At 54.3% G+C, this 22,952-nt stretch overlaps 1 protein-coding gene across 1 annotated transcript in view; it reads left to right on the top strand.

Moving 5' to 3' along the window:
• ABAT (4-aminobutyrate aminotransferase) overlaps nt 1-16,762 on the top strand; it is an 87,184-nt gene extending 70,422 nt beyond the window's left edge. Inside the window, exons 7-16 of the mRNA XM_047087838.1 lie at nt 2,185-2,265; nt 2,929-3,021; nt 3,481-3,543; nt 6,409-6,472; nt 6,896-7,044; nt 9,091-9,228; nt 10,053-10,220; nt 11,490-11,636; nt 15,437-15,548; nt 16,550-16,762. Coding sequence (XP_046943794.1) covers nt 2,185-2,265; nt 2,929-3,021; nt 3,481-3,543; nt 6,409-6,472; nt 6,896-7,044; nt 9,091-9,228; nt 10,053-10,220; nt 11,490-11,636; nt 15,437-15,548; nt 16,550-16,671 — 1,137 coding nt within the window. The 3' untranslated portion in view covers nt 16,672-16,762. The remainder of the gene's footprint in view (nt 1-2,184; nt 2,266-2,928; nt 3,022-3,480; nt 3,544-6,408; nt 6,473-6,895; nt 7,045-9,090; nt 9,229-10,052; nt 10,221-11,489; nt 11,637-15,436; nt 15,549-16,549) is intronic.
• Nucleotides 16,763-22,952: the final 6,190 nt, after the last annotated feature.

Here is a 22,952-nt window from a genome sequence, read left to right as displayed (position 1 = left end):
GCACCCGGAGTCGTCAGACTCACAGAGCCAGAGAAGTAGAGGGTGGTTGCCGGGGCTCGAGGGAGGAGGGAACGGGGAGTTAGTGGTTAATGGGAACAGAATCTCAGTTTTGCAAGATGACAAGGTTCTGGAGGTGGACGGATGGTTGCACAACAGTATCCTTAACACTACTGAACTGGACGCTTAGAAATGGTTCAGATGGTGGACGCCTGGGGGGCTCAGTCAGTTGGGCATCGCACTTCCACTCAGGTCGTGATCTCACTGTTCAAGAGTCCAAGCCCTGCATCAGGCTCTGTGCTGACAGCTCAGAGCCTGGAGCCTCCTTCAGATTCTGTGTCTCTCTCTCTGCCCCTCCCCTGCTAGTGCTCGCTCTCTCTCTCTCTCTCTCTCTCTCAAAGATAAACATAAAAAATAAATAAATAAAAAAGAAATGGTTAAGGTGGTGGGGCGCCTGGGGGCTCAGTCAGTTGGGCATCCGACTTGATTACAGCTCGGGTCATGATTTCACAGTTCAGGAGTTCGACACCTGAAGCAGACTCTGCTCTGACCATGCAGAGCCTCCTTGGGATTCTCTCTCTCCCTCTCTCTCTGCCCCTCCCTTGCTTGCACGTGCACATTGCCTCTCTCACTCACTCTCTCTCTCTCTCTCTCTCAAAAATAAACTTAAAAAAAAAGGAATGGCTAAGTTGGTTAAAATTTTATGTTACCTGTTTTTTCTTTTAACCACAATTTTTAAAAATATCCAAACAGCAATTCATCACCCAGACATTACACCAAGCCCATTTGTACTCAGTCCCACCCTAGCCCCTGGCAGCCAGGAGCTGTTGTCTGTCCCTATAGTTTTAGCTTTTTCAGAATGTCCTATGAAGGGGATCATACAGTGTGTACTCTTTCCCTTTTTTTAATGTTTTATTTTTATTTTTCAAAGAGAGACAGAGCGTGAGCGGGGGAGGGGCAGAGAGCGAGGGAGACACAGAATCCGAAGCAGGCTCCAGACCCTGAGCTGTCAGCACAGAGCCCCACGCAGGGCTGGAACTCACAAACCCTGAGATCGTGACCTGAGCCGAAGTCGGACGCTTAACTGACCCAGGAGTCCCCAGTGTGCAACTCTGATTCTGGGCGCTTTCACGCAGAATCGTGACCTTGAGACTCCCGTGTTTCTCCACGTCACCGCGTGTCAGCGGATTGGTCGGTTCCGTCGCTGACTGGTGTTCCCGCAGTGTGCAGGGACCAGTTTACTTATCTTTCCCCCAGCAGAGGGACATTTGGTGCAAATAAAAATAAAATCCACTGTAAACATGCACGTACGTTCACGGCTTTGTGTGGACGTGTGCTTCCGTTTCGCGTGGGTAAATACCTCGGAGGAGAACTGCCCAGTGATGGGTGTGTGTGTTCATCGTTGTAAGAAACAGCCCTGCCAGCTGCCTCCCAGAGCCAAACTTGGTTCCCTCCGGCTGTGACCGGGGATCTGGCGGCCCTGCTCCCTCACCCATTCCTCCTGTCGTCCACTTTTTGTTTTTTAGCCATGATGATGGGTGGGCTGTTAAAATGATCATTACAGTTCGATGATAATATTATAATTATAAAATTCTAACTGAATTCTAATTCACAGGAAGTTGCAAAAAATAGTACGACGTGTATCCCCCACCCCCCCCCACCCCCGTCCCCCAGTGGTAGTATCTGTAACTGCAATGCGATATTGCAACCAAGAAATGTCTCCGTCTGGGGCGCCTGGGTGGCTCGGTCAGTTGAGTGTACGACTTCGGCTCAGGTCATGATCTCACGGTTCGTGGGTTCGAGCCCCACGTCAGGCTCTGTGCTGACAGTTCAGAGCCTGGAGCCTGCCTCGGATTCCGTGTCTCCCTCTCTCTCTGCCCCTAACCCACTCACATTCTGTCTCTAACTCTCTCAAAAATAAATAAACATTAAAAACAAAAAAATTAAAAAAAAAGAAAGAAAGAAAGAAAGAAAGAAAGAAATGTCTCAGTCGTCTTTTACACCCAGAGCAAGCCCAGGGGATTTCTCAGGAGAGTGCGGGGAGGTCGGCCGATCCCACCCCCTAGGAAACACCGTGAGCCTGTGTGAACACACCCGCTGTGAAAAGCTTGGTTGGTCTTTGGTCGACAGGGAGTAGTCACCTGTAGTAGCCGGAGAAGTCACCCTCGGTGTCCTACCTTTTTGCAGAGCACTTTCATCAACAGACCTGCCCTCGGAATCCTTCCCCCGGAGAACTTTGTGGAGAAGCTCCGGGAGTCCTTGCTCTCGGTGAGTCCCCGGGAGCAACGCCATCCTCACCCCCCACCCCCTGCCCTCCAGCCCTGCGGGAAGGCCAGCCGATCTCGGGGAGGCACTGCCAGCAGGGGGAAAGGAAAGGACCGAGATCCATAAGGGTAGAGGATGCCATGTGTCTGCTTGGGTCTTGTTCTTGTGCTGTTTCTTTCCTGAAGAGTATTTTCACTTTTCCTTTCAAAGGAAAGGAAGGGACTCCTTGTGCGCAGGAACAAAGGATCCAGGGGAAATGAATATTTGCTCCACGATAGGAGCATTGCGTGTGATTCAACCCTCCCCGACGGTTCGGTTTTAGTTGTTATGACGATTCAAATCCTTCTGAATCTCAACTTCCTACCTGTAAAACATGGGCACCTCGGGGGATGGCGGTTGCACCGGGCAGGACAGTCTGGGCTTTTCCTCATGCTGTTCTCCTCCGTCCCCTCCAGCCCCGGGGCCTTCCTGGGCTCGTCCTCCACCCCCTGGAAGAGCCTCCGTCCACTCTCCCCAGTCCCGCTGCTCTGGGGGACGGTCCTGGTTCCCCCCCACCCCTGCCCAGCCTCCGCCAGCCCAGACTGTACCCCTGCAAAGGCTCAGCTCCGGCTTGGGCCAAGCGGGAGTCCAGATGGAGCGAGCCTACAGCCGTTTCCCTCCCTGCAGGTGGCTCCCAGAGGAATGTCCCAGCTCATCACCATGTCCTGCGGCTCCTGCTCCAACGAAAATGCCTTTAAGACCATCTTCATGTGGTACCGGGTGAGGTTTGGGGCATGAGCATGTGCACACACATGCACGCACACACACGTGCACACGCGCCCAGCCCCCAGCCACGCGCTCACCCCTTGTCCAGCTGTTCACCCCGCCTGGCCACGGTCAAAATCCAGAGAGGGCCACCGCCTGGACAGGGCTCTCCAGACGGCCCCTGGGGTGTGGTGCAGAGAGCCGTCACCCGATGCGACGACACGGGTTTTCTTCGGCATCACAGACCCCATCCTAGCAGCCCTGGGTTGTTGCGGACAGAGTAATAGCACACCTGTGTATTCGTGTACTTACTTTGCTGCAAGTGTGCTGAACAATCTCATGTGTTAGTACCTAAGCGGAACGGTCGGCATCTCCAGTCAGCCTTGAGAAAGCACTTGTGGGGGTTCTGAGTGCAAAGTGGAAGCCCCACGTCCCCCCGGAGCGACTCAGATTTTGTCTCTTCTGTTTGGTCAGAACAAGGAAAGGGGCCAGACGGGTTTCTCCAAAGAGGAGCTGGAGACGTGCATGATCAACCAGGTAAGGGCAGCGGGCCCTTTGGTCTCAGCTGCGGGGGGTCAGTCACCACAGTCCCTCCAGCTGGCCCTGGCTGACCCTGGCCTTCTCAAATAGGAGGGGTCTTACGCAGCTCGGTGCCGGTAACCAAATTCCGCACCCAGGCTGGGCGGCTTACACGACAGACATGTATTTCCTCGAGGTTCGGGAGGCTGGAGTCCAAGGTCGAGGTCAATTTGGTTCCCTGGGGCACGCTCTCTGCCTGGCTTGCAGACGTTGCCTTCTCGCTGTGTCCTCACGTGTGCAGGAGAGAGAGCGAGAGAGCAGGAACTCTGGGGTCTCTTCCTGTAAGGACACTGATCTCATCACAGGGGCCCCACCCTATGACCTCATCCAACCCTCATCACCTCCCAGAGGCCCCTCTTCCAAACACCATCACACTGAGGGAGAGGGCTTCAAACTGGAAAGGACACAGTCTGTCATACAGGGGGGTCCATTCCCCATGTCAAGGCTGAGGGGAGCCCTTCCTGACCAGCACTCCTCAGTTTCCCAGGACAACTGCCTGACTTGGACTGTTTAAGGAGCCTTTAGTGTATTCTCTAGAATAATTCAAAATGTCAACACAAAGGTATGTACCAGGGTGTCACCCCACTGGTGTTTATAGTCGTGATAACCAGAAAAGATTGGAAACCCGTCTTTACAGCCAGTAACGGGGAAAGAGGACTTAAGTGTAGGGGTTCCACACGGAACCCTAGCAGTTCACAGAGGCAGCAAGGCGGCCAATGCCGGAGGCGAGGGGTCGAGGTGGGTACATCCCAAGCTCACCAGCCAGCTGGCCTGTCCTCCCCCTTTCAGCGAGGGCCCCTCCCCCCCTTATGATTTAGACAGAAATGTCTGCTGCTCAAAAAAAAAAAAAAGAATCAAGAGCCACTGAACTCAAGTACCCCCCTGCATACATCCACAGTATTGTGCAGAAATAGTCACAGAGGGTTTTTCTTGGCCTGGAGACACGCATGCCGTAATTTAGTGAAAACGGGAGAATGTAAACTACACGGATGCTGTGCTGTCAACCATGTAAATAAATGCACAGATTACTGGAAGAAACCCCGCTCACATGTTTACAGGCCTTGCCTCTGGGCGGTAAGATTGGTTTTTTTCATGCTTCCTTAAATGTTTTGGTTCCTCATCCATCTCTTGCGGCCACATCTACCCAGCCCTTTCTCTCTGTTCATACAAACCTCCATAAACTTAAGTATTTTCTTTTTTTTCTTCTGACCATCTTTAAAAACAGTGGATGGTGCCCTCCCTCCTTCTCATCTGATACCCACGGACATCCAGTCCATCAGCACTTTTAGACCCCATTCCTCACGTTTAGTGGCTGCATTAGGGGACAAACAAGGAAAATGACGGGGGGGGTATTCCAGGGTTTCCTGGGGCTGGGGGTCCTGGTGCTTCTCCCGGGGGCATCTCAGGGACCTAGAGGAGATCAGCCAGCCTGAGAAAACACTACGTGAGCCTCCCAGCGACTCTGGGCCCCGTGGTTGCCTCTGCAGCGGTGTCCCTGGTAGTGTGCCTGAAGCAGCTGAAAACCCATCTCATTCCCTGGCCAGGTGGAGGGTCAGGAAATAATGCAGCTGTGCCATTCGCTGGGGAGTCCCCGCGTCCCTCCTGAGCCCAGAGGCAGCCGCTCCGGCCCCAGCCCCACAGACCCCTTCCAAAGCCCTGGGGCATTTCCAGTGAGACGGCTGGTCCGGCCTCCTGTCCCAGGAGGCACCAGGCCCACCTGGGGCAGGGAAGTCAGGGCAATCTGCAGGAGGAGGAGTTTGCAGAGCCCATAGACAGGCTGAAAACTCAACAGCCCCAGCAGGGCCGAGAGATGGGGGCCGAAAACTCAACAGCCCCAGCAGGGCCGAGAGATGGGGGCCGAAAACTCAACAGCCCCAGCAGGGCCGAGAGATGGGGGCCGAAAACTCAACAGCCCCAGCAGGGCCGAGAGATGGGGGCCGAAAACTCAACAGCCCCAGCAGGGCCGAGAGATGGGGGCCGAAAACTCAACAGCCCCAGCAGGGCCGAGAGATGGGGGCCGAAAACTCAACAGCCCCAGCAGGGCCGAGAGATGGGGGCCGAAAACTCAACAGCCCCAGCAGGGCCGAGAGATGGGGGCCGAAAACTCAACAGCCCCAGCAGCCCAGGCAGGTGACATCAGGGCAGAAGGCAGGTGTCAGGCCCTGGGGCAGCCCGGCTCGCCCAGCCTTTGTGTTTGACTACAACGGGCCCAAATTATGTGGAATTTGTGAGAAGGCAGAAGTTTGGAGAGTTCAGTGAAATCTCTTGACTAAAAAAAATGGGGGGCACCTAGGTGGCTCAGTCAGTTGAGCCTCCGACTCTTGATTTCAGCTCAGGTCATTATCTCACTGTTCCTGAGAACAAGCCCTGAGTCAAACTCTGCTGACAGTGCAGTCTGCTTGGGATTCTCTCTCTCTGCCCGTCTCCTACTCACATTCCCTCTCTCTCTCTCTCTCTCGCAAATAAGAAAAACATATACATATAAAAAATTAAATTTAAATTTAAAAAAAAATTTTACTGGAGCACCTGGCTGGCTCAGTCAGTAGAACATATAACTTTTGATCTTGGGGTCATGAGTTCAATAAGCCCCATGTTCGGTGTGGAGCCTACTTAAAATTAACAAAAGAAAAAGTCAAAAAAACTTTTACTTTATTGACAAAACAGAACGTCTGTGGGCTGGACGTCTCGGGACCTGGTGTGTAACTTGTCCGTGCGAAGGGACTGAGGTTCTTCTGATGGACTTCTGTGGGTGTGTGGGGACCGCAACACGGTCCTCCAGTCCTCACAGCGGTGACTGATGTGACCACTGTCTCTTGGTCCTAGGCCCCCGGCTGCCCCGAGTACAGCATCCTCTCCTTCATGGGCGCGTTCCACGGGAGGACCCTGGGTAAGGAGGGAGCAGCGTGACCCCGAGGTGGCTGTTAGATAAGAGCAACCACAGTAGGCGGCTTCGATCTTCACCTTGGCAGTTTCCACCTAGCGTCTCTCACGGACTCCACACTGTTCTCTGCGGGGGGAGGATTGTTAGTCCTGCTCTGCAGACACGGAAAGGGAGGCCCAGCAAGGAAGGAACATTCTAAGGCCGTCCAGGGGCAGAGCCAGATTCAAACCCTGGCCCTGTGCCTTCGCAGCCCGAGCTTAATCTGTGATGAATCAGAAAGCCAAGGGCGCACGCGCGCACACACAGGTTCACGGGGTCAGCTTCGGGACGTTACAGGAACTGCAGGCAGCGGCTTCCCTGGGTGTTGCGAGACGTGGCCTGAATTGCCCGTGATCCCCTTTTCCAAGACTGTTCCTCCTGCTTCCCTAGGGTGCTTAGCGACCACGCACTCCAAAGCTATTCACAAGATCGACATCCCTTCCTTCGACTGGCCCATCGCACCATTCCCACGGCTAAAATATCCTCTGGAAGACTTTGTGAAAGAGAACCAGCAAGAAGAGGCCCGCTGTCTGGAAGAGGTAACAGCGGACCCTGCAGATTTCCCCTCCCTGTCTCCTTACCCCCGTCCCCCCACCACCGCCGCAAGGCTCGGCTCAGGGGAAGAAGAACACAGGGTTTATGTGGGACCCGCGTGGTGCTCCCTGGGAGGGTCGTAGGGACAGAGAGGCACATCAGGAAAAGTAAGGGGGCACCTTGATTTTTCCACCTGGCGTCTGTCACCCCACCTGTGATACTGATGTCTGTATTTAGGTTTCTTTGGGGGCAAGCTTCACTGACTGCAGAATAGGAGGGAATTTATGAGAATACGAGGCAGCCCGTAGGAAAAGTACATTCACAGGACCCTGTTGTCCACTACTTCTCAGCCTTCTCCCAAGTCCTGGGGCTCCCTGGGGGCTGAAGTGGGGCCAGGGGAGGGACTAGGGACAGGGAGCCCCCTCTTGCCATGCCTCAGACACAGCTAGCACCCCTCCTTTGATCTGTTCCAAATATTGGGGTTCCGTGTTAGACACTGGAGGATTCCGTTGGTGGGGAAAAGAAATTGGAAACTCTTCAGGTCTGGAATTTGAGCTCAAGTGAGGCTGGTTTGAGGCTGGTTTGCCTCTTAGACCCATCATCATCCTTTTCAATCAATTCATGGTTAACACCTACAGGGGGTCTAGTACAGACCTGTCGAACAGAGATGTGAACCCCATGTGTGACTGCAGTGTGTCTAGTAATCACATTTTTGAAAAGTGAAAGGAGAGGCACCTGGGTGGCTCAGTTAGTTAAGCATCCAACTTCAGCCCAGGTCATGATCTCACCGTCCGTGAGTTTGAGCCCCGTGTCCGGCTCTGTGCTGACAGCTCAGAGCCTGGAGCCTGTTTCAGATTCTGTGTCTCCCTCTCTCTCTGATCCTCCCCCATTCATGCTCTGTCTCTCTCTGTCTCAAAAATAAATAAACGTTAAAAAAATTTTTTTTAAGGTGGAAGGAAATGGGTAAAATTAATTTTAATAACATTTTATTTTTTTAACATTTATTTATTTATTTTGAGAGAGAGAGAGAGAGAGAGTATGAGTGGGGGAGGAGCAGAGAGAGAGAATCCCAAGCAGGCTCTGTGCTGTCAGTACAGAGCCCGACTTGAGCCTTGATCTCATGAAGTGCGAGATCATGACCTGAGCTGAGATCAGGAGTCGGATGCTCGGGGCATCTGGGTGGCTCCGTCCGTTAAGCATCCGACCTCGGCTCAGGTCATGATCTCGGGTTCGTGGGTTTGAGCCCCGTGTCAGACTCTGTGCTGACAGCTCAGATTCTGATCAGTTTCAGCTTCCGATTCTGTGTCTCTCCCTGTCTGTGCCCCTTCCCCACTCGCACTGTCTCTCTCTCTCTCTCTCTCTAAAATAAGCAAACACTTTTTTAAAAAGGTGCTCTTCTGAGTACCCTGTCACTGTTTAGTTAATTATTTTTAATTCACTAACACATCACTTATCTACCACCAAGTGCACTCATTTCAGTGTCTAGTTCAAAAAGCCCTACCAAGCAAATATACCCATAGAACTACCACCCTGATCAAAGGCCTCTTATCACCCCACAAAATACCCTCAGGTCAATCCAAGGTTCAACCCATGACCCCCACCCCCTACCCCGCTCCATGACACGACCGATTAGATTCCTATCACGAGAGGTGACTTTTGCAACAGTTCTTTTGAGCAAATACATGCCTCAGATTCTGCACGGAAAGGACTCTCCCGCCGACAGTAATATCACACTAAGGATACAGCGATGGCATTACCAGCAACGGCCGCAGCTACGCCGTCCTGCACGCCGGACCCCATGCTGCATGGTTTCATTCATTCGCTCTGTGACCCGAGCCCTTAGTTTCTGTCCCACAGGTGCAGCAGCGGGCCCAGGTAGGGCACACTGCCACCCACAGGGGCGGCCCCGAGTGGACACCACAGTCCTCACCGGAGTGCACACGAACACATACTCAGCATCGTGTCAGGGGGTCGTGGAACCCACATCCCCATCCGCGGATGCTGCTCTAGGGCTCCCGCCAGCTATGGTTACTTCCCCCTTGGGAATGCAGGTAGAGGATCTGATCGTAAAATATCGGAAAAAGAAGAAGACGGTGGCCGGGATCATCGTGGAGCCCATCCAGTCCGAGGGCGGCGACAACCACGCATCTGATGACTTCTTCCGGAAGCTGAGAGACATCTCCAGGAAGGTCAGTGCACAGGGCCGGGGCCGGATGGGGCCATGGGCTGTTTCCAACGGGATGGGGCCCCCAACAGGATGGGGCCATGGGCTGTTTCCAACGGTTTTCCCAGAGCAAAGTGTTAGCCGCGGGGTCCTTGTACATGTGCAGGTGGTCAGAGGCTGCCTGGTGGCCTCACAGGTAGAGGCATCGGAAAGTAGGGAAGGAGGAAGGGAGGGAATTTCTCCCTAAAATCTCACTGCAGAATCAGCCTCCACCCTGCAGTGTTAGCTGGGCACTTTCCCACTCAAGAGATGCCTGGGAAGACCTCAGCCTCCTCCCTGTTCTCTCTGGAGAGCCCACCTCATCTCTCAGCCACACCCAACAGACGCTAGTGAGCACACGTTGTCGCTTCCGTGTGTGTATTTCAGTTTGTCGTGCACACGGAACGGGCACGTCCGGCCAGTAAGATGGGAGCTGCTCTCAGCACAAGTGCTCAGGAACTAGCATTCAGGGGGTGACAGAACTCGCAGACAGGACAGCCGGGGCCTGGGAGGCACGTCTCGGCCTCTCTGCTGGGACAGCAGGCCAGCGGAGGAAGTCAGCTGGCCAACTCCAGCCTGAGCCGAATGCAGTGTCGCTGTGCTCTGGGGTTCAGGGCGTACCTGACGTCACGGTACTGTTCCAGCTCAGCAGTCTGAGGACAAGTTGAAGCTCAGACCTCAGAGCTGCCCGGTTTCGTTTCGCACGGCCCCGGAACGGGGGCTTGGTCACAGAGGCGGGCTGGGTGCGGGGTTCCGGGCTGGTTGGCGGTGGTGGGTGTTGACTTCCTTCTTCTCTCCCATCTTGGTCAGCACGGCTGCGCCTTCTTGGTGGATGAGGTCCAGACAGGAGGGGGCTGCACTGGCAAATTCTGGGCCCACGAGCACTGGGGCTTGGCTGACCCGGCGGACGTGATGACCTTCAGCAAGAAAATGATGACAGGAGGCTACTTCCACAAGGAGGAGTTCAGGCCCAACGCCGTGAGTAGCAGCCCTGCCCTCGTCTCCTCACTCAGGACCGCTCCCTTCTCCAAACCAGGAGCTGAGTAGACACCAGACGGGTCCCTGAGGTCTCCTGACGCCCGCTGTTTACCAGTGTAACTAGCCAGCGGTAGTGGTCGCCCAGCTCTCTGCAGGGAGGCTTCCTAGCAGCCCACTGTCCGTCTCCTGATTTCCCTGTGCACGTACAATGATAGAGCTCATCGATGCTGCTATGGACCGAGCATTTGCTATGTCCTGGCCCAGTTCTAAGTAGTCCTCGTGTACTTGTAACCCTCACAACAGTCTAACCAAGTAGATGCTATTTTTCTCTCCTAGTTTAGTAATGAAGACTCAGGCACAGAGAGGTTAAGTAAGTTGTCCCAGGTCACACAGCCTGTTTGGTGACAAAGCTCAAACCTGGAGCCCATGCTCTAAACCACTACACTGCACTGCCAGATATACATAGGGAGTCCCCCCCCCGCCACACACACAGTTACCAGGGCCCTGGGATCCTTTCTTCTACCAATCCTGCATGTAGTTTCCCCCCTCAAGATTGCCTCATGATCCACAATCACTGCTGGAGCTCTGGCCATCACATATCAATTCTAGGCAGTAGGAAGGAAACAGGAAGGAAGGACAAAGTAGCCCCCTTCTTGTCTTTATAAAGCAGCCTTCCCAGAAATTTCACAACATTTCTGTTTCTAACACGTTGACTGAGATCTGGTCAGATGGCCACTCCTATCTGCAAGGGGGAGCTGGGAAGTATGTTTTAGTTGGCTGCACTGACACCCCGAATAATTGAAGGAGGGATATATCGGGTGGTCATTGTGGGTCAGCCTGCCCTCAGTCCACTCCTGACTCCACTACCTACGGGCTGTATTTTTCCAGGACAAATCACTTAACCTCTCAGAACCTCGGCTCTTTCTCCAATTTTAGTATATGTGCTGCCGAAGCGAGCACCCTCGGCTCTTTCCCTATAAAACGAGGATTGTAGTAGTTCAGAGCCAGCTGTCTCGGTGTCCCCAGGACTGAGGGACTGTCCCGGGCATGGACCAGCTTGGTCTCCCTAATGGCAGTGCCGGCCTGTGGGGTAGCTGTTGTGGAAGGAATGCACTGAGCTGCCGTGTGGTATCCTCCCTGGCCTCGGGAGATGCTCCCTGGGTTAGTTTCTCTCCTCCTAAGCGGGGGACAGGGTGTGTCCAGGCGAAGCGGGGCCCCTCCAGGGTGCGCCTGCGTGCGAACCTGCCGACGCCACGTGCCTCCTTCCAGCCGTACCGGATCTTTAACACCTGGCTGGGGGACCCGTCCAAGAACCTGCTGCTGGCCGAGGTCATCAACATCATCAAGCGGGAGGACCTGCTGAACAACGCGGCCCGCGCCGGGAAGGTCCTGCTGACGGGGCTGCTGGACCTCCAGGTACCCCTCCCGGACCCCCACCCATGGTTCCCCACACACCCCCAGGGCAACATCTGAGCCTCGTTTCCGTGGACCCCGCCCCACCCCCATCCCCGGCTCCTGAACACCTGGCTCTCCTCTGACACCAGGTTGCGACATCTGTCCTTAGAGAACCCTCGCAAACACGCCCCACTCACAGCGTCCCCGATGCGTCCCTCTTCCCTTGTGGGTCCCGTCCTCCATGTACTCCCCCCCCCCCCCCCCGCAAGCAGCGCTGTGCAGTGGGAGACTCTGCAGGCCTCCGAAGTGACTTTAAATGTTCTAGCAACCAGACTGAAAGTACAAAAGGAAGCAAAGCTAGTGATAATGTAGTTTACTTTAACCCCTTCTATCCGTACTACGATTTCAGCCTGCCACCAATGGAGGAAATAATTAATGTGGTTTTTCACGTTCCCTGCTTTTTAAAAATTTTCTTAAATGTTTATTTACTTTTGAGACAGAGACAGAGACACAGCATGAGCAGGGGAGGGGCAGAGAGAGAGAGGGAGACACAGAATCCGAAGCAGGCTCCAGGCTCTAAGCTGTCCGCACAGAGCCCGACGCGGGGCTCGGACTCGCAAACCGCGAGATCGTGACCTGAGCCGAAGTCAGGTCAGACGCTCAACCCACGGAGCCACCCGCGTGCCCCCATAGTCCCTTGTGTGCGCCTCAACTTGGACTGGCCACGTTTCAGGCCACGTGCGGATCCCGCATGGGACAGCATAGCTCTCGGTTATAATCAGGTGTCTTCGTAGTTTTATTCTGTCTGCCTGACCTCCCCCCGCCCCACACATCACCCCAACCCACACGCACGCCTGGCTCTCCTAGACGGGGTGCGAGCTGTCGGGAGCCATGGTGCTTCCGGGACTGGCCAGTCCAGCCCAGGAGTTGGAGGACAGATGACCTTCTTCAGATGGTTACAAAGAGTCCTTCTGCCGGGGTTCTGGAGGATCCCATGACCTGAGCAGAACCGCCAAGGGGTGGTGACAGTGGTTGGCAATAGTAACAGCTTCTAATTATTGATTGCCTGCTGTATGCCCTTGCCCGTACCGGGGGCTGTCATACATTCGGGTTATGTCCGGTAGTGATACTGCGAGTGTAACCCCTGTTGTCCCAATTTTGCAGATGAGGCATCTGAGGCATGGAGCGGTTACTAGCTTGTCCAGAGCTACACGGCTTCCATGTGGTGGCCTTCGGGTTGGAACCTGATTCTGGTGGACTTCAGAGTCCATGTTCTTTGCCGGCATTTACCTCCCTGATATGATCAATGACCTAGTAATTATTATTTCCATTAATTGAGAACTTGCTAAGTCTGAGGCCAGGTAGGGGTTGGGGAGGGGCAGGCACAGGACATGGTTCCAGACACAGAGCAGTGGCAGGAGCTCTGGGGACAACCCGCACACCCCAAGATAGGGATGCCAGATTTAATGAATTACAATACAGGGCTCTCAGTTAAATTTGAAAAACGGCAACGGATTTTTTTTTTTTTTAGTATAAGTATATCCTGTGTGCCATTTGGGACATACTTATACTACATTATAAGTTGTTGATCTGAAATTCAGATTTAACCAGGTGTCCTGTATTTGTTCTGGCACTCCTAGCTCAGAACAGTTTGAAATTAGGAAAACATAATTATCCTCATTTTCTGCACTTGATCTCAGCCCAAAGGCTGAGAAATGATGTTTATCCTCATTTTCCGGATGAGAAAAGGGAAGCCCGGGGAGGTGAGCAGCAGCAAGGAGGCCAGGCTTTAACCCCAGTTCCGCCTGATTGCAAAGACGCTGCAGGGGTCAAGTGTGGCTCTTAGAACAGCTGAGACCTCCCAGTGGCTGTGGGTGCGTGTGCTCTGTGTGGAAGTTTTTTCTTTCTCTTCTCTTGGTCTGGATTTACATTTAAACTGGGGGTTGGGCAGAGGCCAGGGATAAACAGCAGACGCGGTCGTCTGCCCCTGGGAGTGACGTCTTGCCACCCCAGCAAAGCGAGGCCCAGGGCGGACAGGGCGCCAGAAATGTTTTCTTTGTAGGTCTCTTAAATGTCCCAATTAATGCCAGCCATCCTTAGTCATGAGAGCAGGTCCTGAAGCACCAGGCAATTCGAAAGGCCCTGGACTAAGGCCCCTGGCTTTGAAAAGGGGTGTGGATAGTATCACCCTAAGCGGCTTCCAGATGCGAGACGGTGCCACAGCTAAGGGTTCTGGGAGAACACCCCATTGCCAAGCCTGGCATGGTGCCTTGGGAGGCCCGACTGGTTTATCTCAAGGGATGCAAACGGTCAGGGGTCCCTAGCAGGGCCTTACAAAGCTACAGGCAAGGAGGAGTTCAGATTACAGGATCCCCTGAAAGAGTGGGTGAAAGAAAAGGATGCCTGTAGGGCTGGGGCAACAGTCGAGGCCCCACCATGAGGAGGGGTGGGGAGGGAGCTCCACGTCCTGCACCATTTAATCACGTCAGCGGCCACCAGACACGCGCACAGGCGCACAGGCGGGTGTCTGAACAGATGAGACCTTGTCCCCAGAGACAACACTCTGGTTAGAAGGGAGGAGTATGTTCAAAGCGCAGGCTCCCAGCAATCAGCAGGGGCCAGACCAAGCAGAGGAAGTGCTGACGTGACTTCCGAGCCTCAGATCCCCCCCGCCCCGCGGACACCAAATAGTCCCTTCTCCGCTGGTGCAATGAGAATTCAAGACCATGCGTGGCACGTATATGGGCCTCTATTGCCACCAGGATGTGGCTTTGTCTCCACTTTGTACCACGGGTCTGCAGGGAGATGACCTTGGCCCCCCGGGCTCTGCCCCCACTGCCCTGAGATCATTTGGGCTCATCCAGCCCTGTTCATTATCCTTTGTGCGAACGATGGAGCGGAGAAGGACCACGAGCTTCCACACCAAGTGTCTGTGTTAGCTTCTTCAGGCTCTGGAGCACATGAGCACAAACTGGGTGGTTTAAACCATTCTCTTACTGTTCGAGAGACCACAGGTCTGAGATCAAGAGAGCAGCGTGCGTGTTGACTCTTGCTGGAGGCTCGGGGCAGGGGTGGGGGAGGGCCCATGCCACGCTTCTGTCCCAGCTTCTGGTGGTCCGCAGGCCTTGGTGGCATCCAAAGGATTGTGGGTGCCCCTTTCCGGCCTCTGCCCCCAATGTTCCCCTGTGTGCCTGTGTCTCTGTCCAGATTTCCCTCTTACAGGGACACCTGTCCTTGGTGTTAGGGCCCACCCTCGTCCAGCATGATGTCCTCTTAACCTAATTGCATCAGCAAAGACTCGATTTCAAAGTAAGGTCACCTTCGCAGTGTCCAGGTCGACATGAATTTGGGGAGGGGGGCACCGTTCAGCCCAGGACAGCTCCCAGCCTCAGACCCTGCAGTGAGGCTGAGCTGCTGCTTCTAGAAGAACCACCGCTTTTCTAGAAAAGGAAAGTAAAGATGGCCGGTGTCTCCCAAGCACCTGCCGAGTACCAGGCCCAGCGCCTGATGCAGGAATCTTGTCTCACTAAATTCCCACTGTGGCCCATTGGGGGCAGTAGCATTTACATCCTTCAGTTTGCAGAAGAGGAAACTGAGGCTCGGGCCACTTACGTGACTGGCCCACAGGTGTCCAAGGAGAAAGAGGCAGAGTGGGTTTTGAACCCAGGACTGGAGGTCTCCAGGGCCCGAGCCTGTGACACCGCAGCCGTCCTGGCTGGTCCTGCAAAGGCCGGAAGGCCAGACCCAGGGGGGCATTCGAGGAAGCTCCCAGCTGCTGCATGGGTGCCAGGCTCTGACGCCGGCCTGTCTCCCCACTGCAGGCCCGGTACCCCCAGTTCATCAGCAGGGTGAGAGGACGAGGTACGTTTTGCTCCTTCGACACTCCCGATGAGTCCATACGGAATAAACTCGTTTCAATGGCCAGAAACAAAGGTAAGTCCACCAGGAGCGGAAGCTGAGCTCCAGCAGGGTCCTCCCCACCCCGTCCCCCGTCACCTGGTGCAGGCGCTGTGGGGCAGGGGGCGGCAGGGGGACTGGACAGCGTCTGAGTGTTCTTTCTCAAAAGAGAATGTGGGCAGCGGGATTTCCTTATGCACTCACTCGGTAGATACGCACTGAGAAGGTGAGTTGCAGTGACACAGGAGAGATTCGTGGTCGTGAACTAGACCGTTGGGGCCTTGCCTTCATGGAGCTCCCGGTCTAGCAGGAAGGGGGCATGGAAGACAGTTTTCGTAAACCATCGGTTGCAGTTGTGCACCCTAGGAAGCAGGAAAAGGGGATAAGGATGGAATAGCTGGGGGAGGTGTCGGGAGGAGGAAACCAGGGGAGGCTTCCTTGAGGAGGAGGCGTTTTACCTTACGTGTAGCCGCGTGAGCAGGGTTGGCCAGCTGAAGGTGGGGAGGGGCATGCGGGCAGAGGAAGGGATGGGTGCAATTACAGGAGGCAGGGTGGAGCCGACAGAGGTGCGGAAGCCTCTGGAAAGGAGCGTGAGGAGGGGCTTCCAGGCGGGAAGGTCAGAGGGCGGATGTGTGGCAGGCACCCTGCTCCGGGTCAGGATCCCAGAGGAGCAGGGGTAACTCGCCTCCTGTTCCCCGTGAGAAACGGAGTTTCAGAGGCGCCCCGAGACCTTGACCAGGGCGCCTTTGAGATCAGCGGGTCCGTCCCTCTCGGGTGACAGTCTGCCCCTCGCACGAGCTGCCCGCCTGCACTTCTGCGTTTACCTGTTTGCCGCTTTCCGTCCCGGCTCCTCCACGAGCTCCTGGAAGGCAGGGGCTTTGCCTCGGGACTTAGGTCTCAGTGGGCCTCGCCCAGGGGCAGCAGAGTAGGTGTTGGAGGTGGGAGGGAGGGAGGCAAGGACAGATGGACGGACGGGAGGTGCCCCGCGTGCGGCTCTGAGCCCAGGCGGCTGACCTCCCTCCTTCGCCCGCTTTCAGGCGTGGTGCTGGGAGGCTGCGGGGACAAATCCATCCGGTTCCGCCCCACTCTGGTCTTCAGGGATCACCACGCACACCTGTTCCTCAACATCTTCAGTGACATCTTAGCAGGCTTCAAGTAAAGGAGCCATCTCCCCTGCGCTCTGAGAAAGCCCCGATCTCAACAGTTGTCAAATTGATTAGTTTGCCTAATTCATGTTTTCACTTAAAGGATCAGAGGCGAATGCGTGACCTATAGGGTTCTTTGCAGGGAGGGGACGTCTGTGGTGGCTTGGGGGGTGGGGGGGCGGGCGGGAGGGGCTGGCTTTGATTCTCCTCCCTGCAGAGCCAATGATGTACATTGGTGTAAGCCCAGATATTCTGCTTGAGCCCTGGACGTAGTCTCAGGCAGGGCCATGAGGGTTCTGGCCGTATGTCTGCCCACCTCGACCCCAACCGTTTCTTTGGAAGCCAGGCAAGGGAATGACAGCTGCTCCTGGGACTTTTGGGCTCCGGTCCCTCTCAAGTGCCATATTCTGTGACCGAGGATGCTGACACCCCTCGCCCTGGCAGACATGCTCTCCCCTCCCACCCAGCCCTGGAGCTCTGAGCAGGTGCCGTGCACAGTTCATTGACGGACGGGACAGATCGTACGGGGGCAGGAGAGCAAGGACATTAGGACTGAGCTGTGGTCTGGGAAGGGGTCCTGTGGCCTCCTTACGTACGACTGGGGCCACCCTGCTCGGTGCATCTGGGGACCCTCTAAATTGTGAATTCTGTCCTTGACGGGCTGTTGCCTTGGAGAATCTCTGTGCCATTACTGGCACTTCTTACTCACCGACCCTCTGTTCCCCACTCTGTTCCCTCTGTTAAATGTGAACCCAGACGTCGGTGGCGGGGGAGAGGGGACGGGACTGCAGCCTGAGCACCCAAGGGGACACACAGGAGCCGGAGGGTCAGAAGCACAAGCCAGTCTCCCGGGAGCGGCAGAGCCAAGTCCTCCTGTCTCCCCGGGGCATCTGGGGTCTGACCTGTGGACCCCTCGCCCGGGGGGCTCTCTAGCTTCTCCTCACCCACCCCTGCTCCACTTGTGCGCGGCCCTTGCCGGACTCCATCACAGGCAGTCAGTTGCTGAGCTAGGTGTTTTCCTCAAGAAGCACCTAGAACACTGGGTGCCAAAACTCCCCCAGAAACCAGATTGCCCGCTGGTTCAAGGTGGCATCCTCATACTGGCCACTCCAGAGGACAGCTGTTCCTGACATGAAAGAGCGTGTAGATTTCCAGGCGGAGGATACTGGAATGCTTAGTTGGCCTGTGGCTGAGGCTCAGGGGCCTCTTCTGGAGGCCAGGCATTCTTGGGACTCGTTGGACTTCAGATGCCCCTAAAAAGAGCATCTGGCTGTCCTGCAGCCGTGCAGACTCGGGAAGCCTGGCTGTCCTCCCGGCCCACCCCCTGCTGCCTGGCCGGCTGGCTCGGGACAGGGGCATATCAAGGTTCCCGGTTCGGCACTTTGTTCTTTCAATAACTAATCATCCAAAGACCTCAACCCGGTTGTTTTTTTTGGTTTTCTGTCGTGTGTCAGGCTATCTGCTCTGCCAGCAAAATGGAGGTGTCCGCCCCTCTCTCTGCGGGATGCCACTCGTCTGTTCACTCGTCCCTTTAACCGGTCACTCCTTCATGGGACTGTCCTTATGTACCTGCTCTGCCCCAGGCCCAGTGCAAAGCCCTAGGAATACAGAGGGGAAATACAACATGGTCCCTCCTCTCGAGGGACTCACATGCCATCGGGGACAACAGACTCTTAAGTCAGTAGTCAAAGCACAGGGGCAAGTGCTGTGCCGAGAGGAATGTACTGGAACGTCAGGAAATCAGAGGGAGTGTCCGCCAGGGGCGGGGCTTTTCAGGGGGCAGGTGACCTTTGAGCAGGGTTTTGCAGAACAAGCAAGAGTTCTCCAAGCAGACAAGGCAAGGAAGAGTGTCACAGGAAAGGGAACACACTTTCAAAGGCACCTCAGCCCACAGTCTCGCACCTTTCGCTGGGGATCCAGATTCTCAATATCCCAAGGCAATATCCCAAGATTCAAGGCCTTATTTAACAAGCCAGATGCAAACCAAACCATAATTCATTTATTGGCATAAGGACGCTTTCTCTGGAGAACTTTAACGTCGGGTACAAACATCCAGTAAGGTTCCTGGGGTCCCAAAGGTTTCCGAGCCAGGGCACGACCAGAAACTGGGCTCTCTTTGGTGGAGAGAGTGGCCATAGACATTTTGTTCTCTCCCACGGGGCAGTCATAGAGGAATGAAATCGTTTTATCTGGGAAGTCATGTCCAGACTTACTCACTCCGTACCAAGGGAAGTTACTTCTCGTGAAACTTTTTAAGCCATTTATCAACACGTTCTTGTTGGCTCAGGGTGTATTCGGAGTTCCTGAGGCATCTTCTTTTCAGGGTGGGGGTATAGCTGGAAGGATTTCAAAGCAGAGGACTCTCGGCAAGGCTCAAGGTAGAAACTATGGAGAGGTGGGTAACAACGGGGAGCCCGGCCGACAGGTTGCTGTCCAGGGCTGGGCCCGCGGAGTGCTTCTGTGGCCGACGGTCTGGGAAGGAACCCATCTCCCATCAGTGCTGTAGACTTTAGTAACTATCTCCAGCAAGTCTTTTACAGAAAGCAAGGTCCTGTAATAGCAAGTCTTAGCACATCCTCACTTTTATTGTAAATGTTTTTTTATAATTTTTACTGACAGTAACCATGCAAAATTGTGCACATTAAAACATCTATATATCTATACCTATCTCTATACATATATATATAAATGTATACATATATCAGCTCATGGTAGAGAAGCATAGCTAGGGAGCACCGCCCACTAATGCATTCAAATCTTGTTTACGGTATTCTGTTGACAGTGCGAATAAACGATAAAGAAGTTAACGTGTCACAATGTAACTGATGACCATACGCACAATTCTGTGAAATTAAATGTTTCCTGTGTTAATCAGTATTCTTAAATTTAAAAAAAAAATTTATAATGGAAACAGTGAATGTGTCCTTTTTGGGTTTGGAAACAGTTTTGTTGAATAATTGTCTGACAAGCACACATTAAGCACCTACTCTGTACCTCTTAGGGAGGTCTTGGGGGGTTATACTCTACCTGCCCAAGTCTGCCTGGACTCAGGACATACTGTGAGGCCATTATTTTCACGAGGCTTCATCAAGGTCTTACCATGTGACGGGGGCACAGGGATGGACAAGGCGTGGTCCTTACGCTTAGCTCATCTTTGGTGGGGCAGAGGTCACAGCGACACGGGCAGACCCTGGACGCTGCACATTAACAAAGGGCGGGCCCCAGCTGGGGTGGAAGTTGGTCCCTGAGTTTCATCTTCAAGGTCAAGCAGAAACTGCACCAGTGACTCAGAGGCAGGATGGAGGGCATTCCAGACCCCGGACACAAAGGCACGGTGAGGGCAGGCATCCCAGGGTGTGGACCAGAGAAAGACCACAAGAGTCAGAGACCAGAGAAACAGGCAGGAGTGGGCCCCAGAGGGCCTTTGGGGCCACACTGCGAGGCAGGGGATTTCCACGCAGGGGTGCAGGACGTGCAGGTTCGGAGCAGGGGGGAAATCCAACATGCCGAGGACATGAGGGACGGAGAGACCGACACATCAGTCAGGAGTGTCTAGGACCCAACCTGGACAGGGACCATGGGTTCCTGCTCCCAGCTGTCAGTGACCCCCGTGTGGCTCTGACTTTTCTCACCTGCAAAATGCATGGTTTGGATTGGATGGTTTCCCAGGTTCCTTCCACCGTGGACACTCAACGCGTCTATAAGATTATCGTCGAAGGCAAGGTTTACTATTACATGTATTGTTTAGGGGCGCCTGGGTGGTGGCTCAGTCAGTTTAGTGTCCGACTCTTGGTTTCGGCTCAGGTCATGATCTCACAGTTTGTGAGTTTGAGCCCTACGTTGGGCTCTGTGCTGACCCTGGGATTCTCTCTCCCTCTCTCTGCCCTTCCCCTGCTCACTTGCTCTCAAATAAATAAACTTAAAAAAAAATTTTTTTAAACAAAACAAATTTTAAAAATAATCACATATTGGGGTGCCTGGGTGGCTCAGTCGGTTAAGCGTCCGACTTCAGCTCAGGTCACGATCTCACGGTCCGTGAGTTCAAGCCCCGCATCGGGCTCTGGGCTGATGGCTCAGAGCCTGGAGCCTGCTTCCGATTCTGTGTCTCCCTCTCTCTCTGCCCCTCCCCCGTTCATGCTCTGTCTCAAAAATAAACGTTAAAAAAAATTTTTTTTTTTAAAAATCACATATAAACGGGGCACCTGGGTGGCTCAGTCGGTTGAGCGTCCGACTTCGGCTCAGGTCATGATATTGTGGTTCGTGGGTTCGAGCCCCGCGTCGGGCTCTGTGCTGACAGCTCAGACCCTGGGGCCTGTTTCAGATTCTGTATCTCCCTGTTTCTCTGCCCCTCCCCCCTCCCCCCTCTCCCACTCGTGCTTCATGTCTGTCTCTCAAAAATAAACATTAAAGAAAAATTTTAAATAATCACATACAGTAACAATTATCGTTTGTTGACCATCTCCTATGTGCAAGCATAGGCTGCAGGTGCTTTATAATTTTCATGACAAACCTATGAGCTGTGCCTACTTTTTTTTTTAACGTTTATTTTTGAGAGTGTGAGTGGGGCAGGGGCAGAGAGAGAGGGAGCCACAGAATCCGAAGCGGGCTCCAGGCTCTGAGCTGTCAGCACAGAGCCCGACGCGGGGCTCAAACCCGTGAATCGTGAGATCATGACCTGAGCTGAAGTCGGACGTCTAACTGAGCCACCCAGGAGCCCGTTGTGTGCTTACTTGCAAGATGAGGAAACAAGCTCAGAGAGGTTGGGGGAGCCCGCCCAACCATTCAGCTCAGGAGCTAGGATTTGAAACGCAGACGCAGGGAAGATGGCATACTAGTGTATCAACAGATGCGTGTGTGTGTGCGCCAGCCAGCTTGGGATCGGGTGAGGGCAGGGGCTGTCCTCCACCCCAGGACCTTTCTCACAGCCAGCCTGGCCGCCAGCCTAGGAAGGTCCATCTGAACTGGTCAACATCAGCGTGAGCTCTTAGCATACCTTCTTAGAGCCGGTGGGTGATTGGAAGGCACCAAAACCTCAAATACTCCTCGTTACAAATGGTCACTGTGGGGCACCTGGGTGGCTCAGCTGGTTGAGTGTCCGACTCTTGATTTTGGCTCAGGTCATGATCCCAGGGTCGTGGGAGGGAGCTCTGTGTCAGGCTCTGCACTGGGCATGGAACCTGCTTGAGACTCTTCCTCTCTCTCCCTCTCTCTCTGCCCCTCTCCCCTGCTCTCTCTCTCTCTCTCAAAACTAAAAATAAATAAAACCAGGCACTGTTTCCTATTTTCTGTTCTCCTTCCATGCTGGGGAGGCAGGATACGGCAGTGGAATGACCCGACCCTGCTACTTTCTAGCTGGGTGGCCCATCACCCCTGAGCCTCCTCTGTAATGCTAGCCTGCTAGCCTAGCACGTATCAAATGCTTCCCTGGACCAAGCGCTATTTTAGGTGGATTCCAGGTACTAAGTCCATCGTCCCAACCCCCTTAGGTGGGTACTTTTATTGCCACTGCTTCCCAGATGAAGAACCCAAGGCACACGGAGAACTTCTCTGGCCACAGCTACAACGTGGCAGGGCATAGTGCCTCCCATGATTCCACGCAATGATACATTTCTGTCAACCTTACAGTTCCCGCTCACAGCAGTAAACCTACTTCCCAATGCAGATACAAGCCCCACGGAGTCTCGGAGTCTCGGAGTGTATCTCAACTGTTAATCAGTAAAATGGATGTTTTGTCTCCAGAGTTGGTAAAACATGGCCCTGCCTGATTAATCGGACAGGATTTTATAGTTGAATGCCACAGGAGCAAAACAAAGCCATAAAAGTTGGACTCTGCCTGGGGCTCAAAGGGACCCTGTTACTTTCCATTTGGGGACTCACAAGTCCTGAAGTCACAGAGCAGCAGCGAAATGAAAGCCCCCAGCCCTGGCCATCTGGGCAATTTTCCCCCGGCTGCCCCCACCCCCACAAGCGGCTAAGTCCCCCACATCGGCTCTGGGGAGTGCATTCAACATGGTCACTGAATGGTAGATACCCGGCCCTGTAACATGGAAGTCTCATCTTGGATCACCAGTGCAGGTAGGACACCAGCTCCCAGCGGTGCAGACCACAGACGTCCCCAGCTAGAGCTGACCTCCCCGCGGTCTGGGGGACCACGTCTCAGTCTGCCCAGGGGGCTATGACGGGATACGAATACCACTGCTGGCCCACAACCCACTCGCCAGCTCCCTGGGTGCAAACTGAGACTGGCTCCCATACACGGAAGGCAGAGAGAGGCTGGAGAGAGAGGAGGCCGCTC

Source organism: Lynx rufus, unplaced genomic scaffold (genome assembly GCF_022079265.1).
Source record: "Lynx rufus isolate CCGP_SWC_20201006 ecotype Redwood Valley unplaced genomic scaffold, mLynRuf1.p SCAF_23, whole genome shotgun sequence".
In the NCBI taxonomy this organism is placed as follows: Eukaryota; Metazoa; Chordata; class Mammalia; order Carnivora; family Felidae; genus Lynx; species Lynx rufus.
This window is presented reverse-complemented; position numbering and strand designations above follow the sequence as displayed.